At 38.1% G+C, this 26,950-nt stretch overlaps 6 protein-coding genes and 1 pseudogene across 11 annotated transcripts; 2 read left to right on the top strand and 5 right to left on the bottom strand.

The window, feature by feature from the left end:
• Positions 1-282: 282 nt before the first annotated feature.
• Positions 283-6,850, bottom strand: LOC104735264 (uncharacterized). Its single transcript, XM_010455019.2, has 11 exons — positions 4,407-6,850; positions 4,021-4,260; positions 3,634-3,763; positions 3,041-3,193; positions 2,720-2,931; positions 2,562-2,631; positions 2,186-2,392; positions 1,719-1,948; positions 1,347-1,425; positions 1,076-1,213; positions 283-902 (listed from the first exon to the last, which is right to left on the bottom strand). Exons 1-11 carry the CDS (start codon positions 6,287-6,289, stop codon positions 702-704), a joined length of 3,543 nt encoding a protein of 1,180 aa, XP_010453321.1. The 5' UTR covers positions 6,290-6,850; the 3' UTR covers positions 283-701.
• A 664-nt stretch (positions 6,851-7,514) lies between these two features.
• LOC104735265 (zinc finger CCCH domain-containing protein 55) lies at positions 7,515-11,202 on the bottom strand. 3 transcript variants are annotated; one of them, XM_010455020.3, is made up of 8 exons: positions 9,863-11,202; positions 9,411-9,590; positions 9,063-9,242; positions 8,878-8,981; positions 8,552-8,794; positions 8,127-8,442; positions 7,994-8,046; positions 7,515-7,892 (listed from the first exon to the last, which is right to left on the bottom strand). In XM_010455020.3, exons 1-6 carry the CDS (start codon positions 10,819-10,821, stop codon positions 8,153-8,155), a joined length of 1,956 nt encoding a protein of 651 aa, XP_010453322.2. In that variant the 5' UTR covers positions 10,822-11,202; the 3' UTR covers positions 7,515-7,892; positions 7,994-8,046; positions 8,127-8,152. The 3 variants fall into 3 exon arrangements, with proteins under 3 accessions (XP_010453322.2, XP_010453324.2, XP_087337270.1); XM_010455022.3 differs by having other exon boundaries at positions 8,127-8,439; positions 9,863-11,192; XM_087481144.1 differs by having other exon boundaries at positions 7,994-8,044; positions 8,124-8,442; positions 9,863-11,166.
• Positions 11,203-13,037: 1,835 nt separating this feature from the next.
• On the top strand, positions 13,038-14,036 carry LOC109128330 (F-box/LRR-repeat protein At1g48400-like; annotated as a pseudogene).
• Positions 14,037-15,866: 1,830 nt separating this feature from the next.
• LOC104735268 (uncharacterized) lies at positions 15,867-17,932 on the top strand. The gene is made up of 3 exons (XM_010455024.3): positions 15,867-16,912; positions 17,129-17,665; positions 17,762-17,932. The coding sequence occupies exons 1-3, from the start codon at positions 16,073-16,075 to the stop codon at positions 17,858-17,860; spliced, it is 1,476 nt and encodes a 491-aa protein (XP_010453326.2). The 5' UTR covers positions 15,867-16,072; the 3' UTR covers positions 17,861-17,932.
• Positions 17,933-17,963: 31 nt separating this feature from the next.
• LOC104735267 (protein RETICULATA-RELATED 4, chloroplastic) lies at positions 17,964-20,826 on the bottom strand. Its single transcript, XM_010455023.3, has 8 exons — positions 19,988-20,826; positions 19,670-19,738; positions 19,171-19,302; positions 19,022-19,075; positions 18,882-18,926; positions 18,582-18,721; positions 18,370-18,495; positions 17,964-18,279 (listed from the first exon to the last, which is right to left on the bottom strand). The coding sequence occupies exons 1-8, from the start codon at positions 20,531-20,533 to the stop codon at positions 18,234-18,236; spliced, it is 1,158 nt and encodes a 385-aa protein (XP_010453325.1). The 5' UTR covers positions 20,534-20,826; the 3' UTR covers positions 17,964-18,233.
• Positions 20,827-20,834: 8 nt separating this feature from the next.
• Positions 20,835-24,140, bottom strand: LOC104735269 (calcium-dependent protein kinase 7). 3 transcript variants are annotated; one of them, XM_010455025.3, is made up of 9 exons: positions 23,615-24,140; positions 22,846-23,381; positions 22,633-22,756; positions 22,398-22,541; positions 22,156-22,308; positions 21,965-22,080; positions 21,702-21,869; positions 21,385-21,618; positions 20,835-21,231 (listed from the first exon to the last, which is right to left on the bottom strand). In XM_010455025.3, exons 2-9 carry the CDS (start codon positions 23,359-23,361, stop codon positions 21,079-21,081), a joined length of 1,608 nt encoding a protein of 535 aa, XP_010453327.1. In that variant the 5' UTR covers positions 23,362-23,381; positions 23,615-24,140; the 3' UTR covers positions 20,835-21,078. The 3 variants fall into 3 exon arrangements, with proteins under 3 accessions (XP_010453327.1, XP_010453328.1, XP_087336619.1); XM_010455026.3 differs by having other exon boundaries at positions 22,846-23,414; positions 23,615-23,960; XM_087480493.1 differs by having other exon boundaries at positions 21,965-22,308; positions 23,615-23,889.
• A 5-nt stretch (positions 24,141-24,145) lies between these two features.
• Positions 24,146-26,920, bottom strand: LOC104735270 (nuclear transcription factor Y subunit A-1). Of its 2 annotated transcripts, none has more exons than XM_010455029.2 (6): positions 26,504-26,920; positions 25,941-26,219; positions 25,509-25,606; positions 25,316-25,387; positions 24,891-25,055; positions 24,146-24,674 (listed from the first exon to the last, which is right to left on the bottom strand). In XM_010455029.2, the coding sequence occupies exons 2-6, from the start codon at positions 26,215-26,217 to the stop codon at positions 24,468-24,470; spliced, it is 819 nt and encodes a 272-aa protein (XP_010453331.1). In that variant the 5' UTR covers positions 26,218-26,219; positions 26,504-26,920; the 3' UTR covers positions 24,146-24,467. The 2 variants fall into 2 exon arrangements, with proteins under 2 accessions (XP_010453331.1, XP_010453330.1); XM_010455028.2 differs by having other exon boundaries at positions 25,509-25,609; positions 26,504-26,912.
• Positions 26,921-26,950: the final 30 nt, after the last annotated feature.

Here is a 26,950-nt window from a genome sequence, read left to right on the forward strand (position 1 = left end):
TATACTTTTTCACTAATTAGTCTCATCAAGAATTTTATACTATATTACTATCATTTTATACTTTTTCACTCAATTGGTATCTATTGTCTACTTTTTTGGTAGACCACCTAATGTTGTAGTCTCATGAAGGATATATCATCTACTATTTGGAGACAATAGTAATATAGTATAAAATTCAATGCAATTCACTCTGGACCTGCATAAATAGATAAATCATAATCTTTCTACAAACAGTCGAACAATATATATTTGTATTGAATGGAAAATCAAATCTAAATGACCTTTTGCAGAAATCAATGAATTGAGTGAGATAATCCACTACAAATCAAAAGGGTTAAAACAAACAGGAACTGCAAACGAGGGAGACCACTTCGAGTCTTGACCCCAAAGAAGATAAACAAACAAAAAAATCTTTATAGTATGTCTGCTTCAATCACTCACTTTACGTTCCGTGTGACCCTATACAATGTTTCTTCACATGGAGAGCAATGGAGATGTCTCTCTACCTCACGAACAAAACGAGTATACAACAGAGGGAACTCTCCTTTTTCTCCATCACTTGCGTAAATTTTGTGCATCTTGTGTTAATCTGACCATCTGATAATACTATCAAGCGCCTTACCGACCTGAGTATTTGCAGGAGGACTCAACTTTTGCTGCTGAGGAATTTGGTAAAAGATATCTTCGAGATGATTATAGTGTTACAATGGGTATCTGTTTGATCGGCTTTGATCAGACCACCTCGGAGCGGATGGGTCTCTACGTGAACTCCATCCTTCTCTCCAGTTTCTTCTACTGCCGTTGAAAGGATAATGAACATCTGCGTCGGCTCCAGATGTGCTGCTTCCATCACGTCTCTTTTGCAAATTATGCATCTCTTCTTCAAGATCATACTGAGAACGCTGCAACAGCACCACAACATAAAAACTAAATATAACTATAGAAAACTCTAGGGGTTAAGAGAAAACAAATGTCATATCATTGGAAAACTTTAATCATCTCTTTTGGCCACTGTAAACTAAGTTCTCAAGGCAAATAAAAACAGAGCTGATAATGTTATCGGTTCAGATATTACCTGTGCAGGGTCTGAAAGCACAGCATATGCTTCCCCAATCATTTTAAACAATTTATCGGTATCTCTGCGCACTTCTTCTCCTATCTCCTTCCATAACCTCTCATCTTTAGTCTCGTTTCTTGTCAAAGACTGACCAGCCTTCACATAATGAAAACAAGATAAATTTAATTTTATGAACTTGTTATCTTCCACAGCTCTTTGCTTTCTGCATTATTCGATTTAACAGAATCCACAAGCATGCAAAGTTGACAGTTTCAGCATATGAAAATACCTTGTCCGGATGATGTTTGAGTGCGGCCTTCCTATACGCCTTTCTGATATCTGAAGCTGAGCATGATGGTACAACACCCCTGCCAAAACGCAAGTCCTGTTCTGATTAGCAAGTTTTGACACAATTATCACATCTGTGCTACAAGGTTCTTCCTCGTAGTCACCCAAGTTTCCCCGAACATCCATTCACCCGTAGAAGCAAATTGACAAAGGAACAACAGATTTGTGCAGTATAAACCAAGATCTTTCTAAAGGAAATGATAATTTGGCATGCTTGTTGGGGAAAAATGCAATGTTTCAACTCATATAAGAACTAGAGATCATAATGCAGCGATTAGTGAAATAAAATTAACTTAGCAGGATAGTTACTTACAAGACGAGGTACATATCCAATGAATTTTCTCTCCTTGATTTCTCTTCCAGTTCAGAAAGTCGTACGCGAGCTTGTCTTATGTCATTGGCCATGCTTGTGAATCTGTCATGAATTCCAGAGGTCTTCTCTTCCATTTGCTTGGTTAGAATATTAACATATTTCTCCATATCACTTGCTGCCTGTCCATAATCCCTAATCATCTCGAACAACGTTGCCCGTCTAGAAATAGCCTGAGAATCAAGACGTTTAACAAATTAAGTGACACTCTAGAGTAATTTTTCTGCCAATCAGACAGAAAAGTAGCCTTAATTCATAAGAGAATCAATGCCAAAACTTTCTGTAAGTATAAAGCCATACACACATGGGAACATAGGCAAAATGTTGTAGATTATGCATTTGAAAAGTAAACAGAAACTACAATCCGTTGTTAGCAGAAACCAAATACTGATAAATGTTAGGATCGAAACCTTTGAGTAATTTTGGTCAAGAGCAATAGCAAGGCTGCAGTCTGCAATAGCGTCGGAAAATTGACCAAGAGCTTTATATGCAGCAGCACGATTACAGAAACACACAGCTGTAAACGGACGTGATTCCACATTGCAAGCTAGGGCTGCTGTGTAGTGTTCAACTGCTTCAGTGTGTCGTCCAGACTGAAAGGCTTCATTCCCTGCCGACTGTGATTTGGTAGGAATATCAAAACGGCACCAAAAATGAGTAGATAACACAACTAATATGTACTCCGCTTTTTCCTATTTTTTAATTCATTTAGAATTACAAGTATAGGTGGATTCTGAAAAGGAAGTGTAGGTTCAGAGCAATAGATGTCGCAGAAGAAGGCAATACCTTAAGGCGCAACAACTCACGTATAGTACCAGCCAATGGAATGGAGTATTCAAGAGTTTTGTTTCCGTCTCTTTATCAGAGTGACAGACAAAAAAGACCTGTCAGATATGGCCTCATCTAACAAAAATAAACGTAAAAGTTGTATATTTAAAAATCACCTTTTTGTAGCAGATAGTAGCTCGTGCTTCTCTAGAGAAGCAATCGCTTCCTCAAGCTTTCCCATATGGAAATATGATTTAAGCATGAGTTGACACTGCCAAATTCTAAAATTTATATCCTTGTGAGTGTCATAAGAATCTGGACGACAATTCTTTCCAGCCAAATCAACTGTCTGCTCACTAAGCTTTATTGCTGCTTCATACTTCTCAAGCTGTCATCAAATAAAACAAAATAAACAGGTTTCTTGATCTGCTTCAGTAAGAACTTTTTGATTTCCTCCTCAGAGTAATCAGGAGCTTTAAAAATTAACACTTTCATACCATTAAGAGTGCATCTCCCTTCATGGTGAGTAACTTTTCAGAGTGTGAACTTATCAAAAGAGATTCTTCCAGTATTTCCAAAGCTTTCTCAACATCAGTTGATGTTCTAAGTTGCAAACGGCGGCCAGCTTCATGCATGCATTCGGAAACTCTCTGCAAGACACAGACAATATAATATATTAGAAAAGACACAGACACTATTAATTGGTCAAAACGAAGAACGTGTGATTATCATTCTTCAAAATATGGAGAATATTTTAAACTTATATTCTGGAAATATATCATATTCTGCACATAACGACTGAAAAGATTGTCAACCTCTATCAGATAGCAAGCAATAACTAAAACAGCACAGCATTAAGTAAACTTATCGTCCCACATCTCAACAAAAACATCAGCCGAACAATTAGTACGGTTCAGTCTAATTCCTAAATCAACTAATAAAAATTACAAGATCCAATACACAGAATAAGGCCATGGGAATAATATTAATAACTGTGCAACATGTGTCCTGTGATCCTGTGCTACAATATCCATCATCTATAAGAGTTACAAAGAACACAGTGTCCCTCTAAAAGAAGAGAGAACTCTACCTGTGCCTTTTGTAGACCTTCAGAAGCCTCTACTATAATTTTACGGTCCACACAGATGTCACTTCCGGACTGCAAGCATTTCTTGAAATACTTGGATGCATCTTCAATCTCCCCAAGTGAAAGGTAACAACTACCAAAAAAAAAAAAGCCTAGATCAGCCAATAAGACATCATAAAATGTAAAGATATTATTACTTATTGCTAGCTGAGGAAGAGCATGAAATAGCAAGGTATCAGGACAACTCCAGCTTAGAGCATAAACGAGAAAATATCACAAGCATTCATTTCTCAGTTCAAACTCTCGTATCAAAACTAAAAAATCACTACTAAGATTTTTATCTCGGCTCATTATAAAATATAAGAAGTTTAAAGGAAGGTCGATATTTACTTTCCAGCTCTGACTTGAACTTTAAGGAAGTTGGAGTCTATTGAAGAAGCCATCGAACAATCTGCTATTGCTTCTCTCATTCTTCCAAGGGCCATACGCGTTGCAGCACGGTTACTGTAGCAAAGCATCAACGCCCTCAGACAGTTTCTAGAAGTTTCTATTGTAGGCACTGAATCAATCCCTTGAGTGTAAGACTCCTCAGCTCTGGAAAGATCTCCAATTTTATAAGCATTGTTTCCTCTGCAGAAAAGTCATTCAAGAAAAGGTAAATTACATATAGAGACAGAAACTAAGCAAGCAACAGTAACAACTAGATACTCAGAACACTAAAGGAACAAATTGTAGAAGAATATAAACGGCAACGAAATAGCTGACTTGTAAACAACCTTAGTCGCCACTTCTCACATGCCTCTTGTGCAGCATTAGAAACATCTTTTTCGATTCGTGCTTTGTCCATCACAGAATTATTAAAAGGCTTGTGTAGACGAGTAAGCGGATCCCGTTCACTAGGTTTCCCACTGGAAAAATGTGACTGCCCACCAGTCAACGGCGAATATTGTGAAGATTTTAATGGTAGTGTTGCATTTGGAATTAAGATATATGGATCCTGCCCAATTTTAATTGGGTTTTTCTTCCTATTGATACGTTTTGAAGTTGATAGTTGCCCCTGCACTCCCGAAAACGATGAAGCAGAAAAGGTAAAACTGGAGCTAGCAGCACCTGTATTAGCAAGCGAATCGTCATCATTTTCTTGCGTGTCAGACTTATATCGTGAAGTAACCTCACTTTCTGAAGCTGTAGCAAAAGTTTCACTACTAGTTTCCATCTCTTCCGCTGCCGATTTAAAACTTTCAGTATCAGCTCCAGATATAGAATCTGCAGCAAAGTCTTCGTGATCAGCACATTTCCCAGTATTAAATTCTTTAGCTTGATAGTTATTAACTTCACCCCCCTCGTTAACTTCCATCTGTTCAGTTGCAGGAACTAGCTCTGCATCAAACACATCATTTGGAGCAGTAGGTGGTATATCAGACGAGAAATGACCTTTGTCAGAATTCAGAAACTGATCTGATTCGGCAACAAAGTCTCTACAATCTTCTGTCACCTCATATGGAGATGCATCCATCGGTGAATAAGCCTCAGGAGCTTCACTGCTTCCATTTGGAAAAGCACTTTCTGCAAAAGCAAACTCATGTCCAATATTTAGCTGTACTTTCACAGGCTGCTTACCTCCTTTCCTTCTCCCTCTCGTGGCACCAACATAGTCCTTCTTCGCATTGAACCCCAATTTCTGGTCCAAACTAGAAAATGGGTTTACTTTCGAATTGGGGGTCTTGAATTCCATAAAACCTGTCCCCCTACTGTCTTGATTACTCACAAAATTAAACCCAGGCGTGTTTACTGTTGTAGAAGATACATCATGAACACTTGTAGGATTCAGATGTTCACTTGGCTGTGTACCTACAAAACTATAGTTCATCGGACATGAACTGTTCAAATCATTCACACTCCCCTGAATTGAATCTCCAGAAAGGTTCCCATCAGTTTTCATACTTCCAACACTTAACTTTCTACTCAATTCATCAGATAGTATCTTCTGCCCAACATAATCCAATGACTCTTTTGATTTGAAGTTATTACTTCGTTTCTGATCATCAGTCATACTCTCCGAAATATTCAACTTCTGCATACTTTCCTGGATCACATGTCCTGTACTCCTCGAAGAAGAAGCAAAAGTCAGTTTATTACTCAACAGAGTTGGAAGTTCATCATTTTCCACAGTTTGACTCGCTGCAAAAACAGAGTTGTTTCCCTTCTTCACACCAAAACTAAAGCTGGAAGCCAAATGTTCATTCTTCTTCTGATAATCATCCTTTCCTTGTTCACCTTCAATGTTGAGCTTTCCCATTTCCTCCATAACCCTTGTCCCAATCTCTTCACCAGAACCATGAGTAGATGATCCAAACACGAAACCCTCATTGCTGCTGCTCCGTCCAAATCCGATCTCACTTGGAGTAGGATCACCGGAAAAAGACCCACGGAACTGAAACGGGTTGAAACTCTGACCCGGCAAAGAATCAGAAGTCACCGAGGGCTTGATAAAATTCTGAGACTTTACTTGCCTTCTCACCTTGGAGAATCTGGGCTTAGAGAGACCAGAAGAAGAGCGTGAAAAAGGCGCTGGATTGAAACTCGCGTCTGGGTTATTGGTGCTGCTGGTACGACCCGCACCAGAGAAGGCCGGATTCAAGTCCCCGAACTTGCTCATTGTTTCCTCTTTCGAATCAAATCAAGGAAAAGCGAAACAATCTTTAAAAGGAGAGGTTAGGTCGGGGACATGGGAGGGAGATAGATAGAAACTAAGAAAGTCGTTAAATCGGGAATGGAAAGTGGATATTGAAGAAGAGATACGATACGATAGAATCAAAACCACAAGAGAGACGGTATTTTTATTGGTAAATGTTGAATCTTTCTTTCTCCCTGGAGATGGATGATCGATCACAATACCAACACCGAAGACGATGAAATCAAGAAATTTTTGAAATTAATGGCCCGATTTTAAGAAAAATTGGGTCTTCGTCCATTGTTGTTGTTCCAGAACACAAGAAAGCGTAACAAAAAAAAAAAAAAAAAAAATGATTGCTTTTGATGTCGCCGTCCTAAGTTCGAGTTCCCTCATCTTCCAAATTGTTCTTTCAAAACCTAAAACCAAATGGTTTTAAGTCTAACCAAATACAGCATCTTTTGGTATTGTTACTAGGGTTGTACACGGGACATCTGTTTCCATTTATTTTTCAAGTTATCAATCTAGTTGCAAAAGTTGCAATGTATGGTTCCTATCTCAGGTGATTTTTTTTTATTAGTTTTGTTCGTCCGTTGTTATAAAATTACTTTATTTATTACTTGTCGTCATTGGTGGTTTACTAAAATGCATCATGGGCGGCAGTCTGATGCCATATGTGGGTGGATTAACAAATTTTCTAGACAGACATTGTGTTTTTTTTTTTCTTAAGTCAACCAAACCCATGATAATACAAAACTGAGAATTTTATATTAGATAAGTTTTGACTGTACCAAGAGTTTCCATCTATCAAAAGTTCAAAACTTTATTCATTTCAATGCCATAGAAAATGATGTTTAGCTACTGGATATGTATCACATAATTACTTTATTTGACATTTATATCTCCTTTTCATATGTAACCACCAACTCAATAATGCAGAGTACCTACAATTGCATGGCTACATTGCACATTTGCATTTACAATTTCTTTAGTACAAAAAAAATCACTATTTTAACGTGTGAACATTTACCGTAAGAGCAAAAGAAATATTCAACGCCTTTATGAAACTTGAACAATGAAGATCCCTCTGATCACTAACTACTAGTCTACCGCTAAACATGTTTCGAAATATATGTACTGTTACATCACAAAAGTCCAAAGTTAACGGGATTCAATAGCTATGACTTGTAATGTAGATGCACAGACGGAGGACCTTAAATACTTGTATAAAAGTAACGGCTTAATATATTGTTACAGAACTCTCTCTACTCTTCTCAATACATCAGAGACTCTTGTGGTTTATTACCCACACAAACCGGAACAACCACATGAGCAACCAATACTAGAAGCAAAAGAGATATAAAGCAGAAAAGGAAAAAAGAAAGTTCTGAAAATAGATTTATCTTTTACGTATGTCTTACGCATCCGTTTGTTAGTACTATAGTATCACCTGAGGAAACTTGCGATCTTCATACGATATATAATCATTCTCCTACGTTCTTTCTGTTCTTCATATATATATATATATATATAACTTAGCTATACATATACATCATCCTACTTCCTTGTGTATGCTTGTTCACTTTGTCTGCACACATCCAAAACCAAGAATAACACACGAACATCAAACATTACATTAAACACTCTGAACACAATCCCGGCTATTTCAATATTGAAAAGAAAGCTTACCTTTATCACATACACTTGGGTAGCCTCATCTTATCCATAAGAAAAAAAAAAACCTACAACCAAAATAAAGGCTTTGTTATCCATATATATAACTTGAAAGACCGATGGGGAAGAGATTAGAGAGTAAACTAACCCTTGGCATTTATGAGGTGAAATAGCCTAATGCATAAGATTGTTGGCCGTGGCTGGTGGTCCATGGTCATTTCCATTAGTAGAGGAGACTCCAACTTTTGCATTAGTTTCAGCAGAATCATCGGTTTTGTGATCATCGGTAGATGATGCAGAAGGGAACAGGTTACTAGGAAGAACAAGCTCGATAGTGCTTCCAGTGTCGGATTCCAGCATTTTACTCTTGTTAGTCCCTTCTTTTGCACCATTTGAGTAATTACTGTTAACACTCATTGGGTTGATTACTGGGTAAGGGTGCAGCTCAGATGTATCATCAACTACTGCCACAACACGAAGCAACAACATTTATGAGGAGACTGGACTAACAGTTTATCAGCACGAATATTAACCTTTAAACATTCAAAAATAGCATTTGTTCATTTCACCAACCTTCTAAAACATCTGCACCTGTGAGTTCAGATTGATACTCAGGGCTTTGGTTGCTGGCAGATGAAAAATAACCAGGAGACCCCACAGAAAAGCTACGGTGATGATTCGGTGTTATACTATTCTTGAACCCAGGAAGCTGCAAACTGATGAAACGTCTCCTTTCAAGTTCAATAGCCCTCAGGAGATCAGTCTGCTCCATTTTCCTTCTCATCATTTCACGTCTCTCATTCAACAGTTTTGAACCTACCACATAACAACGAAGCAAGTTACTAACCAAGGTGGAGATTTAAACAGGTCTTCTCAAATAAATATACAAGGATACTAACCAAGGTGGAAATCAGACTGCTCTCTAGGATCAATCCCAGATGGACTGGAGCACGGGGAGTAATTTCCCCGCTCAATCTGCTGTTGTAGCAGTTGCTGCTGCTTCCTGTAATCATTTGGTTCACAATTAAAACTAAAGAAGAAATACTAGAAGGGCAATTGAAAAGTAAAAAAACAGGAACCATACTTGTCCAAGACTTTGCCTTTTTCTTTGTAAGGTTTGACAAGAACACGTGAGTCGCAAATGAAATGGGGATTCCCTCTAGCTAGTACAACTTTCACAGTCTCAGGATGAGCAAATGAAACAAAGCCAAACATACGCTTCTGCTGGTAAGGGATCCGCACATCTTGCACTGTTCCAAAAAGGCTTCATAGACAAAACGAATCAATAATGTCGTTTTCTCAAAATAACACATCAATTAACCAGTAACACCTAATTAACCAATTCTATTATCTGTTGATTCTTCCATATAAATCTACAATCAACATCATATTTATCCAGCAATGTATGAGAGAGATGGGTGTCCAAAAATACCTGAAATAAGTTGCAACGTCCTCATCCTTAAACGTGCTGTCAGCTGGGAATGTCAAGTAAATCTGTCTAGATACAGAGTTTGACTGATCACCAAATTGCATTGCCATTAGCTCCATCCTCTCAAGCCGTCCTGGGCTGCTGCTCCAATATCTTTCATCACCAAAAGGTAGTCCACCATCTCTGCGTCAAATAGAAAGCATTAATACTTGAAGAAACTAAACAAATCACAATCGTAAAACCCGTCCAAGAAACAAAGTTGCATCCAAGGAACTAAAGCTAGTAAAACAACCATGCAACACAAGGAAGACAAAAGCAAAAGGAATCAGACAATTAACATCATGGATTAAGGACATTAGATAAAAATCTGTAGGTACATTCCTTCAATCTATATCAAGAACCAACTCAGACTATAGTAACACAAACTAAATTAGATTAGTTGAATTGTATTTTACCTTTGAGCATGCTGTTGCAAAAGAAAGTCCATTCTTTTCTCGTATGGAGACTGAGGAGCCCTGCCCAGGATTTGAGAAGCCAACCTCTGTTGCTGATAAGCCAATTTCAACCTCGTCATCTCCTCGTGCTGCCTAACAAAGTTTTCCATTTTCCTAGGTGAATCAGCGACAATGCCATTACCATCAACAACGTTATCAGGATATCCACCATGGATAAACTTGCAGCTGTCTCCGTTCTTGCACAAACCTCGACTAAAATACACACACGGTTTGCATCCAGCACCAAATCCATCATCTCCAGACCCAACAAAAGACGCATCTGCCGAGAAACTCCTCCTGTGCAGATGTGTTTCGCCACTGTCGACGGAGTAGTCGAACCTGGGATCCGAAACATCCTCGGTTTTAGAACAGGAATCGTCGAGAAACGAGAGGTAATCACTAAGCTGCTGATCATCGAGTAAATCAGCACTACTACCACCAGCGTCAGGACCAGAATCTGTAGAAGAAACCCCATTGTTGTTGCTCTGGTGAGAGGTCAAAGGTTTCGAGATTGGGTTGTGTTTGGGGGAAATGTGGGGGTTGTTGTTGTTGCTAGGGTTGTTGAGTGACCAAGGAGAGGCAGAAGAAGGAGAAGAAGACGGAGAATTCCTACGGAAATCCATAAAGCCATTAGAGTGAGAGGTTACTCTACCGTTGATGGGTGGCCGGGAGAAGGGAGAAGGAGACGTCGGAGTAGTAGAAGAAGGCGAAGAAGAAGAAGGAGAAGAGTAAATCCCCAACTGAGCCTTCACTTTCAAAATGATAGATTGCAAGATAGACTCAGGTCCACGAGCCAGATGCAACAAGTCTCTCTCCCCAAAATCCTGTAGAAGCAAATACCCAATAATCTTAGGAGCGTAATCTGGCTCCAGGCTTCGAATTTTCGTCAAAAGCAAAGCTGTCGGGTCACCGGAATCCATGGTGGTTTCAAACAAAAAGCTTTCACCTTTTTCCTTCTTCCCCCAGTTGAAAACACACAAAATAAAAACTCTAGATTTAGGGTTTCAAAAGATTAGGGATTTCTGAAAGATGAAATCTTTTTAAAGTAGAGAGAGATAAGAAGGGGGGAAGATGATCCTCTCCCTCCACTTTGCTCGCTTCTGTTTTGATTTCTTTCTGTTTTGAATCTACTCTCTAAACTAATACTACTACACACAGAGACAGTGTCTCTTCTCTCACTCCTATCTTTATCGCTCCAGTTGGTGCTCTCTCCTTACTGGTAAAGACCACTTGGGGAAATGTTCTGCTTTTATTATTTTTTATTCAACTTTCTAGGTAACTGTTATTTCCCATATATATATATTTTTTTTTGCTTATTATATAGTTGATGATGATGAAGATGATAAGTTTAACGAGTAATGTGGATTTTATTATTATATAAAGGTGATAAAAATCAATTAAGGGGATTAAGCAAAATAATTTATTAACACCTCAGCATTACAGTGAATATTCTCTATTCTATTCTTCATTTTGTCTTATATGGAAAGCCACACATTTTTATTCAGTTATTACTTAATATGACCCCCCAAAAAAAGAGAAATTTCAAATATTTATGTTTGAATTAACATTAATGATTTTTTTTGGGTACTTGTTATTCTTATTCCCATATTTAATTTTAGTAATTCTAATCGCTTTTTAGAAGGAAAATTGTGTTGGCTTTTTTTTCTCAATGATGGAAAATATAATTGTTTTTTAAGGCAAAAAGTGTTAAAGAAATTAAAAAATAAAAAATATTTTAAGAGATTTATGATAAAATCTACCAAGTACTGTTAAATCAGTGTCAGAGTGAGAGAGAGAAAGAGACAGCCTTTTTCACAGGCAGTGTATTCCTCCACACGCGCGCGTGTGATCAATCTATTTTTCATTTTTTTTTTTTTTTACTTTTCACTCTTTTAAAGAATCTCATCACGAGCACAGATTTTTTCACTGCTCCGTTAATTTTACTCTTTTACTCTTCTCATATGCATTGCAATTGCATGATTTAATTATCGATACTACTGGTATGAAATCATTGTGAACGGTCGTGATTAACGGAACAATAAAATAATAATTGGGTGTGTGTTGTCTCCGGTGATCATGTTCATGTGTGCTTGTCTTTTGGGGTCAACAGGATTATTTTCTGTTATAGTAGGGATTTTTTTTTTTGCCCCTCGAGGGAACCTTTTCGAATGGGGTTAATTGAATTTTTTTTTTTTGGCAAATAAGTCAATAACAATGACAACTTATGTGTGTCGGAGAATTTTCATCCTAGTTGTAATGTTGTTTTTGAGGATCGAAATAGCTCTTCCTTCTTCTTTTCTTTTGAGGATCCTTAAAACAAATGTTGTTTGGATACAGATGAAATTGTCCTTGTCACAAGAACAAAAAGAAAGATGGGCATGTTTGTGTACTGTGACTTTAGTTTTAGTCCCATTTATGAGGATTGGTATACAAATAATAATTAAAGCATGGGATACAAATGACCGATCCGGTTTTTGTTATAGTTCGCCCATAATAGATAAAGAGATTTCATGTATATCTACGTTTAGATTGTCACTAAGATTAGCGTTTTAGTCCTACTGTGGCTAGTTTGGGCTTGCACCAATTTGATTGAACTTTTTGACCCATTGATTGAAGTTATTTGAACTAACCATGTTTGAGTGATTATTGTTATTGTTTATCTTTGATTGTTTTACGTACCTCAATTCTAATACATGTCCAGCAGTCTAATATTTGTGATGACAGTAAAAAGCATTTACAGTATCGGAGATAAGAACAACAAGATTAAAGGAGGTATATACAAATATTATATGCATGTGTAGTATATAAAAATATAAGTTACAAATATGTACCCCACATGGATCCAGGAAGGACATATGCACTCCTCTCATACGACTTCGTGGATTAATCAACCACTCACAAATAACAAACAAAGTCTCAAAATATGAGACAAAAGAGTCCTTCAAAAGTTCAACCTTTATGCACATGACCATGAACCAGCTTTTTACCTTTTTATATTTACCATTTTTGGAATTATATTTTTCATAGACACGTAAGCTCTAATTAAGTTAATTAGGTTTAAATCCGATATAGCGGGACAAATTTCAAGATTTTGTGATTTTGTTTGAAGTTTGTTTTATGACAAATTTAAAATTTTGTTTATTTGGATTTGCTTGTCGAAGCCAGGCTGAGTCTCAGGCTATGGGAGTCAACTAACGATTATGACTATTCTGATACTGATGATGATGTTGTTGTTGATGATGATGTTGATGATAATGATGATGATGATGATGATGTTGATGATAATGTTGATGTTGATGCTGATCATTATGCTATTCAAGGGTATTTCTCTATTATTTATCTTGATCTTGATGATTCTGTTGCTGACAAACCAAAGGCGGGTATATATGGCGATGTTACAGCTCTAGTTGCTGGTATAAGCAACATTACAACCCTTTACCTGCCTCCTGATACCCTTGAGGTTTTGTCTACTTCTTCTTCATTGTCTTTTGGTTACATGCGGGTTTTGGTTGTGATGATCATATATATAATATCAGGCGTTTCATTTCTGTTGTAAATTCATGCCGGTGTTCAACAACCTCCTTAATTTATCAATTGAGAGTCACAAGGAAAAAGGTTGGCAAGTAATGCCACTTCTGCTCAAGAGTTGTCCAAATCTACACACTTTAGTCGTCAAGGTATTGTTTGTTAGTTGTTAGTGTTGCCCAATATACGTGTCAAATTGGTCTGTGGTTTCAGGGTCTTGTGCACAGAGTGACAAACAGATGTGGAGATGCATGTGCTTGCTTCCCTGAGAAACAGAGGAAGATTATCCTGGGGAAAGAGGAGTTATGTTGTTTATGGACATGTCAAGTGAAGATGCTAGAGGTTTCAGGGTAGGGAGGTTCTTTTCAAGAGCTGGATCAGATGAGGCATTTCTTGGGAAAGTTGGAATGTCTCGAAACTGTGAATGTTGGTGTTGACGCAGACAACAACAGTAAGCTCTTGCGAGCTAATCTGCTGTCTCTCCCCAGACTTTCATCAGAATGTAACATCCAATTCATCTGACAGTTTATCTTTCTCGGTTTGATGGCAATCGGTTTGATGGCAATGTGAAAGTGACTTTATAACATGAATACGTGATCATATCAGTGAAGTTGGTTACCATCTGCTTTCTAAAGATAGATAATAATAGCAAGTATAGCACACCAAAAAAAAAAAAAAGTAGCAGTGATATATCCCGGGTTACAATATTGAATCTTTCGGAGTCTGCAACAATGTAGTAATCGAACCGTGCTTATAAGCATTCTACACAAAACTCATCTCCAGAAAATCCACAATTCCTTCCAACCATGAGATGTGACAAAACAACTGTGATCGGACAGCCTCAGAAGAATGCTTCGGACCAGATGTTATTGTTCCCTCTGCAAAGACATCATATGCACCTGCACAAAAAGAACCTAGTAAGTATGAAAGCACAAATCCGATGCTTTAGCCAATAGAAATAAAGAAACCAGATTTCATGTCTCTAAAGACGGATGACAAAAGATATTGATCTCTCTACCGCAAGTTACATACAAATTCAGCGGCAATAACAAGGGTAAACTAAACTAATAATCAGCCACAAAAAAAAAAAACAAAAAACAAAAACTAGTTCTCTGCATTAGCATGATTATCCCTCCCTTTTGTGATTAACTTAAGAGTGGTATCTCAATGATTAATAAAGCCAGTAGTAACGTAGAGAGATTGGAACTCTGAATCTAACCAGCTTACCTTGGAGAAAGATGTTTGCTACGTAAATGTGTATCATGCGTGCTTGAAGAGCTTCATGCTAAGCCAATGAAAGTAAACAGCAACCAGTAGAGCTGGTAATGTCAGTGGAGCCAAGAAGCAGTAGTACCTGGGAGAATGTTTCAATCATGAGAGGATGACAATACACACACGTAGTAACAGATTTCATTCTGTATACATAATAAATAAACAAAAACAATAGCCTGGAACAAGAATGGGTACCTGTCATTCTGAATAGCTTGGATAATGGGATTGTGAGAGAGTGGAAACAATTTGGAGACTATAGCTGCAAACACAAATCCAACAAAGGAAATGGAACCAACGATCACTAAAAAGCCTCCCCAAAACTTCATTTCTCTGTGTTTCATTCAAGGCATTCTCTCTGTTGTCCAACTAGTAGTAGTAGTAGTAGCATCATGTAACTCAGCTTATGTCTCCGGTCCGGTAACAGAGATAATTAATAAATATAGAGTGATTGAGATGAGGATCTGAATTCAGTAGTTAAAAAAAAAAAAAAAAATTGTTATCTGAGTAATAGATAGATAAAGAGTAATCATCAAATTGCTATAAAATCCTAAAAATCTAATAAAAGAAAAATCATTTATCTAATATGAAGCCAAAGTTTCTTCCTTTTCAATAGACCCAGATCCATCCTTAAAAATGATCTCTAGTATTATTTAAAAAAAAAAAAAAAAAATCTAAGCCTAAACCTCCCAGATTCATTCTTAAGAAAACTACTACCAAAGGCATCTCTCATCGTAATGATAATGAAGGAAGAAACTAAGAAGGGGCACAACTTACATCGATTGAGAAAGATTCCCCTAAAAGAGAGCAGAGCACAGACAGGGAGACACCGAAGATCGCAAACCAGACAAGAAAGCGAGTGGATGTAGAAGAGACGTAACCGGCGACGGCGAGAACCAGAGGCGGCAAAAAAAAATCCAGCAGATCAAAATCGCTAAACCCAAATCAGTCAAACCGGTTTAATCGAAAAAGCGGTCTAGACGGGTTTTCGTAGACAAAAAAAATATAGGCCCAACTCGTCCCAAAATTGGTGTAGAAAGTTTATAACTAACTGTATATTTGTATGATGATGGTTATGTGAATAAAAATGGTAAACATGCAAATAATGCATAGAAGCAGCATGAAAATTGTTTCATCATCCCTGTTCTTTTCTACTTTTTCATCATTTCTTTTTTCTTTTTAATTCTAAAACGAGATTCAGTACCTTTTAAGATTAATGATCACATGATTTATGCGCATTATTAGCTCATGAGTCATGATCAACATTCCCATCTACTTTAGTAACTAAACTATTTCTCTATACATCTCTACATCTGGATTCTGGAGGAGTCAGACACATTTGGTATCACATCATTTTGTGTAATTCTAAATCTTTCAATGGCATTTGGGAACTTTAACAACACCAAACTGAGTCATATTTCTCACAACCTATCATTATCAACCTTATGGAAGTCCTTATCAGTTTCCGGTGCACTACTTTTCTTGTTGTACACATTTGCATTTAACCATCATCATCAAATGATAACCCATAAACTCTTTGCCCCTCTCGACCTTGGTTTCTCCTCCTCTTTCTCTTCCACTTCAGAAAAACCCGCATCATCGTCCTTGCAAATAACAAGAGAGTCTCCTACAAAACTCAGCCATCTATTTTTTGTCATTGTTGGTAGTACAAAGACTTGGAGATATAGGAGAGGCTACATAGAGCCTTGGTGGAGACCAAACATCACGAAAGGATTTGTCTTCCTCGAAAGACCACCTGGTCGTGATCTCTTGCCTTGGCCTAACCAATCTCCTCCTTTCTCTGTTAATAAAGACTCATCCATCACAAACCAATTCAAAACTCATCAGATTCGCCTTTTCCAATCACTCCATGAGTCGTTTAAGAAAGCGTCCAAGGATACAAGATGGTTTGTGATAGCAGATGATGATACTCTCTTCTTCTTGGACAACTTTGTCGAGGCTCTCGACAGGTATGACCACAAGAAGCACTATTACATCGGGATGAACTCGGAAAACGTTTGGTCAAATGCAGTTTTCTCTTTCGACATGGGATATGGAGGCGGCGGATACGCATTGAGCTATCCAACCGTGGTAACACTTCTCAACAAAATGGAAGAATGTATCAGACGCTACCTTGGATTTTATAGCGATCTTCTCTCATTTCGTTGCTTAGCCGACTTGGGAATTGATCTTACTTTAGAGAAAGGCATGCATCAGGTAGGGAGGTTAATCCAAATTTTCAAGAGACTTTTGTTTTAAATATTTATAAGTACTCAAGTAAAACCTAATATTCATATGGATCGTTTCAGTTTGAATATTTTACGAGTTCTTGGTTTTTGAATAATAGTTACCAAACTAAAAATTGATATAATGTGGATCGGTTTAGTGTAATATACGTACTCTCACTCTGTCTTTCTTGTGGTGTATAACCAGATTGATCTGCACGGTGACGTATCAGGTCTCTTATCAGCTCATCCTCAGTGTCCTCTTATCAGTCTCCACCATTTTGATGTCATAGACCCGATTTTCCCAGGCATGAACCGCCAACAATCAGTGAACCACCTCATGAAAACCGCGAAAACAGACCAGTCCCGTGTCTTGCAACAGACAATATGTTACCAAAGGGGAAATAACTGGTCAGTCTCTGTCTCTTGGGGATACTCAGTCCACATTTACCAATCTATATTCCCAAGAAACCACCTGAAACGCCCTCTTGAAACGTTCCGGCCATGGAAGAATGTTAGAACACCGTCGTATACATTTAACACGAGGCGGGTGACTAATGATCCGTGCGAAATGCCTCGTCAGTTTTTCTTTGATTCGGTTGTGGAGGACAAGAACCAGAGCATGGTAACTACAAGCTACAAGATGAAAATGGCAAGAAGTTTACCTCCTTGTTTGCTAAATGGCAACCATTCTGCTCGTAACATTTCACAAGTCCGAGTCATTGCTGCTACTATTCACAAGATGGTATCAATATATATATATATATATATATATATCCTCTTAAAGCAAATTTTAATTCATTTCCTTATGATCTAACAATCAACTTGAAATCTTTAACAGGGTGAAGGAATTGAATGTTGCAATGTGCAATATGTTAACAGTACCGAGATTTTGGAAGTGAAGATAAGAGCTTGTCACAAAGATGAAGTTCTTGCTTAGGACATGTCTTCAGATACAACTATCATTGATTCCCTATTATTATTAATGTGAATTTGGTTTTTCATTTGGTTATATAACTTCTAGCTGCAACGAGAATAAACAGTTGACAAAGTCAAACCCCACATTGGGGAATCAAGAGGTTTCAAACCCCAAATGCATTAAAATCTTTGTGCCTCGTGAAAATAGCCTACGTTTCCATGGAAAAATCGACTAATTTTCTAGAAATAGGACCCAAAAAAAAAGAACAATCAAACGGTCCGGAAATCAAAAACAATCATATGAAGATTCGAAGACAAAAGTAGTTTTGCGTATACATAAGTATGGAAGGAAGACCATGTCAGAATCCGGCACATCCGGTTCTTATTCTGCTTCATCAATGAGATTTCTGGATACCGATGAGGCGAGCATAATCCACCCATCTGCGGACACCAACAAAAAGAACACATGTGAGTTAAAACTGCTGAGGACAGCGAGTAAAGAACAATGTTTGGGGTTTTAAAACAACTTACAATAAGGAACCCAAGAATGTGTTTCCTGTTCTAACTGCGAAACACAATGCACTGAGGGCAAGTTTGTGTTGGTGTAGCATTGGCTCCAGGAGACGTTGTTCAATCACACCAGCCACTACTTGGTACCTGTGTATTTCAAACCACATGCACTATTTGAGTTTCTATGTTTTTTTACGTCTTTAGTAAGTTTGGTATAGGACGAAACTCAGTACCTTAGGTTGCTAGAAACTGCCATATACACACCATATGCAACACTTGTGGAGACTATTGGAACTGTTTCGATTTCACCTTCAGATGTTTGGTCCACAGCTCGTCGTGCTTTTATGAATGCATTTGTAATAGCAGTACCAACCTGACCAATTATAAGGATTAGACAGGTCAAAAGAATGAAGTAACGAAATGTGATGGAATTAGTTACTAGAACGACAGTTTTGTAAAAAGATCATGTTTAAGGAATATAATTCATTTTCTGACTAGAGTTTCCTTTTTCAGGTATATATGTTTGGACTCACCAGTGATGATGTGGTGCCAACGGCAAACAGCTTAGCTCCATTGCGCTGCATAACATGAAACAATATATATTATCCAGAACAAACTATTGCGTGGTACACTATTAAGATCAAATAGTAAGAAAGTGACAGAAACCACACACCGTTATAGCACCTAGCCTTTGCAAGAGAGTATATGAGGTTCCAGAAAGAGCAACCTGCAGTAAGCACATTGGATAATTAGATGAGAACAAACTGTTGTAAACTTAATCCGCATGTCCTAGAACAAGTCTTTTACAAAAAAGAATGATACCTGGAAGGCATTGTCTGGGCAGTTGTGGAAAAACTTGGATATACCTCCAGCAGTAAGTGCGAGAGGTGGTCGAAGAGAAACAGTAGGAGCAGGAAGATAAACTAACATGAAATCAGCAATGATAGCCATCGCCTAGTAAAGAAAAAAGAAGCAAAATGAAAGTAAGTACGCTTAACCACAACAAAACAGCAGGACCTTTTTCTTACAAAGTGACAAAGCAGCAAAGGGTGACCCCATACTTTAAATTTCTACAAATTTGCTATTGAACAATTCAAAATTTTGGTTCTTACCTCAGAGACAAAGTAAAATCTCAACTACTTTCATAGTCATGCAAAAACTAATGGTGAAAAATTTGCAGACCCCATCACAACCACAAACTACCCCCAACTCTTCGTCAACCCGAATGGGTCATCTAAAAGATATTTGTTGACAGATTTCTCATCCATCCCTACCATCTAAGAATTTCAGATAGGAAAAAGTGGGAGAGAAGAATGATTACCACATCGGCAAAGACAACTTCAAGTTCGTTGAAGAAGTTTTCTCTACGCCGTTCATACTCAGCAGCAGTCTGGAACAAAAGAAGCAACACGTTCTCAAACATGTTAGCTTTAAAAACTGTTAACTTTTAAACTACAACTAGGATTACCAGATTTGCTCTGTTGAAAAGGAATAAATAAAAAGGTATGGGATTCGTAAATCATGATTGAAACCAAATTCAAAACATTCTCCTGATGAATTTTCCAGAGGAAAAAAAAACAAAAAAAACAAAACTTTGCAAGTCAAATTAGTTATCAATTGAAATGGAAAGCAGAGAGACCTTGGTGAAGATGCCAACACCACACTCCATGGAGAGTTTAGCCAAGAAGAGATCATCAGCCAAAAGCCTTTCTCTAAACCCAGCAAACTGCATCAGCCACCGCATCACAGCCGATTTCTGGAGCTCCAAAAACCTGTTAATAACCGATCCAGGAATCCGACCCGACTCAATAGCAGCCGCTAGATCCTTAGGAAGACTCTCCAATTCAGTCCCTGACTCCTTCAACAAAAGCATCGCCTCGTTCCTGTTCCTATTCCTGTCCTCGCCACCTTCTCCGCCTCCATTGTTCTTACCTCCATCGCCACCGCCACCACCACCACCATGACCTCCTCCGATGTTATCAGAGCCGCCGTTACCAATCGAGGCGGAGAAAACAGGGGAAATAGGGACACGTCGGTTGAAAGAGATGGACTTGGCAGAGATTACACCGTTAAAAGAGGATGAAGAGAGTCTAGGAAATGAAGCGAGGTGAGGCCATGTGAGATTGGATTCAGAGATAGATGTATTCGGGGTAGGAACACAGAAGAAGCAGGACGCTATTGCCATTGATGCTACACACAGAGAGAGAGAGAGAGAGAGAGACTGAAAAGCAGAAGACTTTCAGAGATCTCTCTGTGTGTAGGGTTAAGGTTGTCGATTGAGAGCAGTGGTGAGAGAGTCAGCGAAAGCAAGATTCTTTCTTCAGTGTGTTTAAGGGTTTTTTTTTTGTTCTTCTCTTAGTTTATTTGGGGTGGGCCTCACGATAGAATCCAACTGGCGCGTGCTTTTCACGGTGCCTCTCACACCAGACCAGACCAGCTTATAAATGTGTGTTTTACAAAATTACAAAGATGCAACTTGTAGTATCTTTTGAGAATATATTTTTATAAAGAAATAATCTTTGGAAACTCAGAAACTTGTTGACATATCATCATCACATCCCATCGCTGTCCAAGGAAGAAGAACTTTTCAAACAATTGAAAAAAAAAACCTAAAGCCCCCTATCATTACCGTGTTGAATGCTTATAGAACGTAGTTATGTCTCTCTGACATTCTCACATCAATACTGATGCTTCTTCTGCTTTCTTCTTTTTTTGTCTTGCTTCTTATTATTAGGTTTCGCCTTCTAATTGCAATGAACCATCTCTCATTAACTTGAGGCTCAAACTGTTGAATCTTTCCCTGGAATACTGCCTCGACGCTTTTCTCCAATCTGTCCCAGCTTTCATCATCGCAACAAACTCTTCGTAGCTTATACGCCCATCCTGATCAGAGGAAAGAAATGTGTGTTCTTTTATCATCTTAAAAGTAAAATTGTGAATTACCCTTTTGAAATGATTCAGATGTGTATGAACTTAACACGATGGATTAAATGAAATGTCGAAAGATCTTATTTTTTTTTTGGGTTGGTTGGTTACCTTGTCGGTATCAACATCTTGCATGATGGCTGCAATAACTTCCTCACTGCTAGTATCATCCAATTCATCATTCAACGCTTCACGAAGTTCTTCAATCTCTATGTAACCACTCTGGTTCTGATCAAAGAAGTTAAAAGCTTTATGCAAGTGTTCATCATTCGCCATCTTCTTAAGGTGTACCGAAACAGCCACAAACTCGCCATAGTTCAGTGTCCCATCCCCATCAACATCAGTCTGCAGGAAAAAAAAAGGTTCAATTTTCAGAGGTAATGTAGCACTTGTTTCGAGCATATCGCTTTGAAAGGAAAGATTCATACAGCTTCCATAAGAATCTGAAGATCGGCATCAGCAATCTGTTGTCCAGCTTTTTGAAGTCCAACTTTCAGCTCCTCAAGATTTATCTTGCCTCTCTTGTTTACGTCCATCATTTCAAACGCTTCCTTTATCCCGGCTGCTTCTTCCACTGACAAGTGTTCAGCTATCACCTAGAAGAGGAACACAAGTTTACAGTTTCATTTATGCTTCTGAATAAGATTGGAAGCAAATCGATAAACAGTGGAATGGCTTAACAGAATCATACTCGTAGAGCTCGTTTCTTCAGCTTATTCATAACAGAAAACTGTTTGAGCCTTGCTTTCACAGTCTCCCCAAGAGAGACATTTGGAGCCTTCTTTGCATTCAGTATCCACGAATGTTCTGCAAAATAGGATTTTCCTTTCTGAGTATGCGATTTAAAAAAAAACTCAGAGCTGCTAAAAAATAGAAGCCTACCGAGTACTTGTGCAGCAGTAAGCCGTTTTCTGGGATCAGGTTCAAGCATCTTTCTCACAAGGTCTTTGGCGCTGTCAGAAACTCTTGGCCATGGATCTCTCTTAAAGTCAATTACTGACCTAATGATCGCTTGAGCCACCCCTTGTTCAGTCTCTATACCAAAATTACAAAAAAAAAAAAAACGTCTGCGAGAGGTCTTAAGTGAATAATCCAGAGGAAAGAAAGAGAATATGGTAACAAACCGGCCCAAAATGGCGGGACACCACAAAGAAGGATATAGAGGATGACTCCTGCGCTCCAGACATCGATCTCAGGTCCATAGTTTCGTCGCAGCACCTCGGGTGCCATGTAGTAAGGACTTCCAACAATCTCATTAAACTGCTCACCTATTACAGTTTAAAAAATTCAGGTAAAGTATAGATACAGTAACATATGTGATCCATTGGTACTCATCACAATCTGATATTGTCAATGTACCAGGTTTGAAGAATATAGATAATCCAAAATCAATGGCCTTGAGGGGTGCCGTCTCTTTCTTATTAGCAAAAAGAAAGTTCTCTGGTTTAAGATCCCGATGCATCACTCCCTGCTTATGGCATATCTGTAAAAACAAACCAAGGATGTGTGAACAGAAACATAGAAAAAAACCTATTGAAGGGGTTAAAGAAACTGTAAACACAGCTATGAAACCTGAACAACTTCAACAATAGTCTTCATAACCGCGGCAGCAGCACGCTCAGTGTAATGACCTCTAGCAACAATACGATCAAACAGTTCCCCTCCTTCACACAACTCCATAACTATATGAACATCATCATCATCCTCAAAGGCATCCTTCAAAGAGACGACATTAGGGTGTTTAGGCATATGCTTCATAATCTCAACCTCCCTCCTAACATCCTCAATATCAACTGCTGTTCTCAGCTTCTTCTTCGATATGGACTTGCAGGCATACTTGTCACCTGTTTCTTTATCAGTACACAAGTAAGTTATACCAAACTCGCCACGACCAACCTCACGCCCCAGATCATACTGCAAAGATATATCATGTCCTGTAGGATTTTTCAGCACAGAGAGCTTAAACCCAGCTCCAGATCTATCTGTTGCAGTGTATTCATTGCTGTAAAAAGGATTGCTTTTGTTCTTGGGTTTCCCTTGTTTACTCTCGCTCGTAGCCGAACTCGGATTACCACAACAATTCCCCATCTAATCAAATCTCGAGATTCCTGAAAACCCCAGAAAGTTCAAACCTTTGAGCACTGTTCATAAAGCTGCTATTAGTTTCCTTAAGACAAGAACCAATCCCAATTAAGCCGAAAACAAACAGAACCCCTAAAATATTAAAAACCCTAGCTAAGACCGTAAGAAAAAGGAAAACACAGACCTTTCAGAACATAAATAAGGAGAAACATATAATGGTTGCAGAATGATAAAAATGAAAGGGAAAAAGTCATCATACGTTGTGAGAAAAAAACAGATGCAGTGATAGGGGGAGAGAGATGAGAGGAAGAAGAAGAAGACGAGTCAAAGTCTTCCTCTTTCTCTCTCTTCTTCAAATGGGAAACACTCAAATTGACCTTCTTCTGCTTCGTCTTCTTCTTCTCCTCTAGTGATTTCAAAGAATGACAACGCCTAAATTATTATAATTGTGTGTTTCCTGAGTTCTTCCTCATGTGCTTGCTGCTCTTCTTGGTTTTTTTGTTGATATAAATAAAAATAATCAATCTTCCCGTTGTGGATTAAACAAATTCTTTTTGTTTTTACTGTCCTTTTGAAATCTTGTTATATGTGTACCATGAGCAAATATGCAGTAAGGTGTTTTATGCTTGTTACAAGTAACAATAACAAAAAAGAGGTTAGTGAGTTTTATGAAAACAACATATGATTATTAAGTTTGTAATTGTTCTCCTCGGGTTAAAATATGTGTACACCTTTTGAAGTTGGCGACAAAAGAATTGAAGCATTGCTTAGGCTGTAGCCTGATTAACACTTTGTGGTCAGAATGGCAAATGATTAAATTAAACAAACGTATTCTTTCAATTTTGCAAAAGGAAAGAAAAAAAGAAGGAAAAGAATAAAAAACAAGACCTACTAACTAATCCCCGTCTCTTGTCTCCATCTAACACCTAACATAACTCGCTTCTTTGTACATTCATAACTGCAAAACAGCACACGATATGGGACTCTTGACAAGAACAACTAGCAAACACAAAAACCAAAAAGCCAAGAATGATTTGCCGGTTTGGAGGGCAATGGATATACTAAGCCAAAGTGTCTCTCTTTTCCCTTTCAGATCTTTGGCTTTATTATTATTATGGTGCACCTGATGACGCCAGGGTCTCATTAGAGTCTGTCTCAACTTGTTCAGAGCTTGACGAGTTGGTTGCTGAACCCCTTTCTCTTCCTCTTCCTCCTGCTGCATCATCTGCTGCTTCTACCTCACTTTTCTTCGCAAACCGGCCTCCACTAGCTCGTGCCCTTCTCATTGCATGTTTGTGTCTTGACTCATGAAGATATGGCTGCCCGCAAATTCAAAAATAAACAGCACAAGTTAATCGAGCTACACACTAAACTTAAAAATTCTTAATAACTCGTTTTCAATCCTTCATATTCCTGTTCTACAATATTGACCTTCTCTTTTAGATGACTCTACACCATCCTTAGATTCTAAGCAGGTTCCTGATTAATTCCCAATTACCAATCAAATACAGTTTCAATCAATGAGAAAAAAATACCTTTCTGTCCCTGATCACTTTCCTTTCTAGCTCGGCCTTGGCACGTGCTTTTCTTCGTCTAAGAATTCCCTCATACTGCTTCGCATTCACATAAACGGGTTCTTGTGCCATGTCAAGTGGCAGAGCTGTTCTCTCACGAGGCATTCCAAGATATGGACGAAAACCCTGTTTAAACCATTGAACAAAACAAAGTGAGACATAAGTTCAGATAACCGAAATCATAGTTGTTCTCGGTTATTGAAGATATGAACTTTAACAACATATCACTGACTCCAGCAAACAGAACTACTGAACACAGACTCATTCAAGACACCAAACACAATCACCACAGAGGTAAGTTAGTGGCAAGAGCGCACATACATGAAATAAATATTGAACCATATAGAACTATTGTAGAGAGACTGAGAGAGGATTTGGCAAGATACCATTGGCTGATGACCATATGCTCCCATCATTCCCCCATAATATGGATCCTGATATGGATTTGGGACACAAGCCTGTAAACAGATTTAGAATTCATCATACAAACGAAGGGTGTTATACAAGATAAGAAGTCAATTTAACAGCTCAAGAACCAACACAGGATATATAATTAAGAAATGAGAGGAAACCACATACAATATAGTGTCCAACGAGCTCTGGTGGTTGTACAAGTTGCTGATCATGCATGTTACGCATTGAAAGCGCCGGATCATTCCCTTCCATTCCGTTATTATCTACTGAAATTGAACAAAGAGACCATTACAGACAAAACAATCAACTAAAAAATCCCACATTTCAACTACACAGAAGCTCCTTTTCATGGATAGAAATATAAAACCCAAAGTAATGCAAGTATATCTCAGGGACCAGATTCCATAACTTCATAACTTTGACATGAATCACTCAAATTTCCCTTTCCTGCCTGACTGAGATATAGGTATCGAGAATCACATCACTTAGTAACCATTTAACAAGTTACTGTAATCCATAAACGTGGAAAGAGACAACTAGATACTACAGAAACGCAAACCAAAGCATCCCTAAAAGGCTAAAACAAAGAAGTCAAACCTGAACGGGAAGAAGTAGCTGCTTGTGAATCCTTCCAAGTGCCATCGTTTTCACCATTCAAGGCACCATCTTCAGATGCGGAGTGAACATCGTTCGATTCGGAACCGTTGGCGCAATCCAAAGAAGAAGAATTTGATGGAACTATAGAAGGTCTGGCTTGAGGCACGACGTTAAAGGAGTTGTTTTTCCACCAGGGCTCTGGATACATCATCGGTTGCTGAACAGCATGGTGATTCTCTTCCTCCTCTTCGTTTTCCCTTCCCGGTTTCGATTGCATCTCTTCAATCAAAAACACAAAAATCAGATTAAGGTCAACACACACAAGTAACCAACTCAATAGCCAATCAAGAACAAAACTGATCACTAAAACCATGAAATAAACAAAATCTGAGCTATATATAAATAAACCAATGCAAAGAAGCAAGCATGCAAACAAAAAAAAACACATAAATTTTCGCATAACTCATAACTTCATAAGATTCATCAAGCCCCTACACGGTTACCCTGAAACGAAATTCAAATACACAGAAAAAAAAAAGAAAAAAAAAAAAAAATCAGAATACCAGAGGATATTTCACAGCAGAGAGAGCTCAATTGTAATCGTCTTCCGAGAAGATTAACACTTGTTAAGAATGATCAAAACCCTGAATCGATCACGATTTTGGAGAGAGTTCAGAGAATGAAATTGACTTCGAAAAAAAAGAAGAGAGAAGCCAGAATCTAACGAAAACAAAGAAAGGAACTTGGTGAAAGAGAGAGCGATTGAGAGAGAGCACCCAACAGCCGGCAGGAAGGAATCAAAATTTCATATAAGAAAAAAAAATGAAATTGGGGAAGAAGAAAACCCTAGATTTTTGGGGATTTCTCTTTTTTTTTTTTTTTTTTTTCCAGAAGTGTATTTTGTGTTTTTTTTTTTTAAATATAAATAAAAAAAATTATTGAGTATGTTTTTTTAATAATCGGACAGAACACAAAAGACCGAGAGAGGTTTGATAAGATCACCCCAACGA

This window comes from Camelina sativa, chromosome 13, assembly GCF_030686135.1.
Source record: "Camelina sativa cultivar CO46 ecotype springtype chromosome 13, ASM3068613v1".
In the NCBI taxonomy this organism is placed as follows: Eukaryota; Viridiplantae; Streptophyta; class Magnoliopsida; order Brassicales; family Brassicaceae; genus Camelina; species Camelina sativa.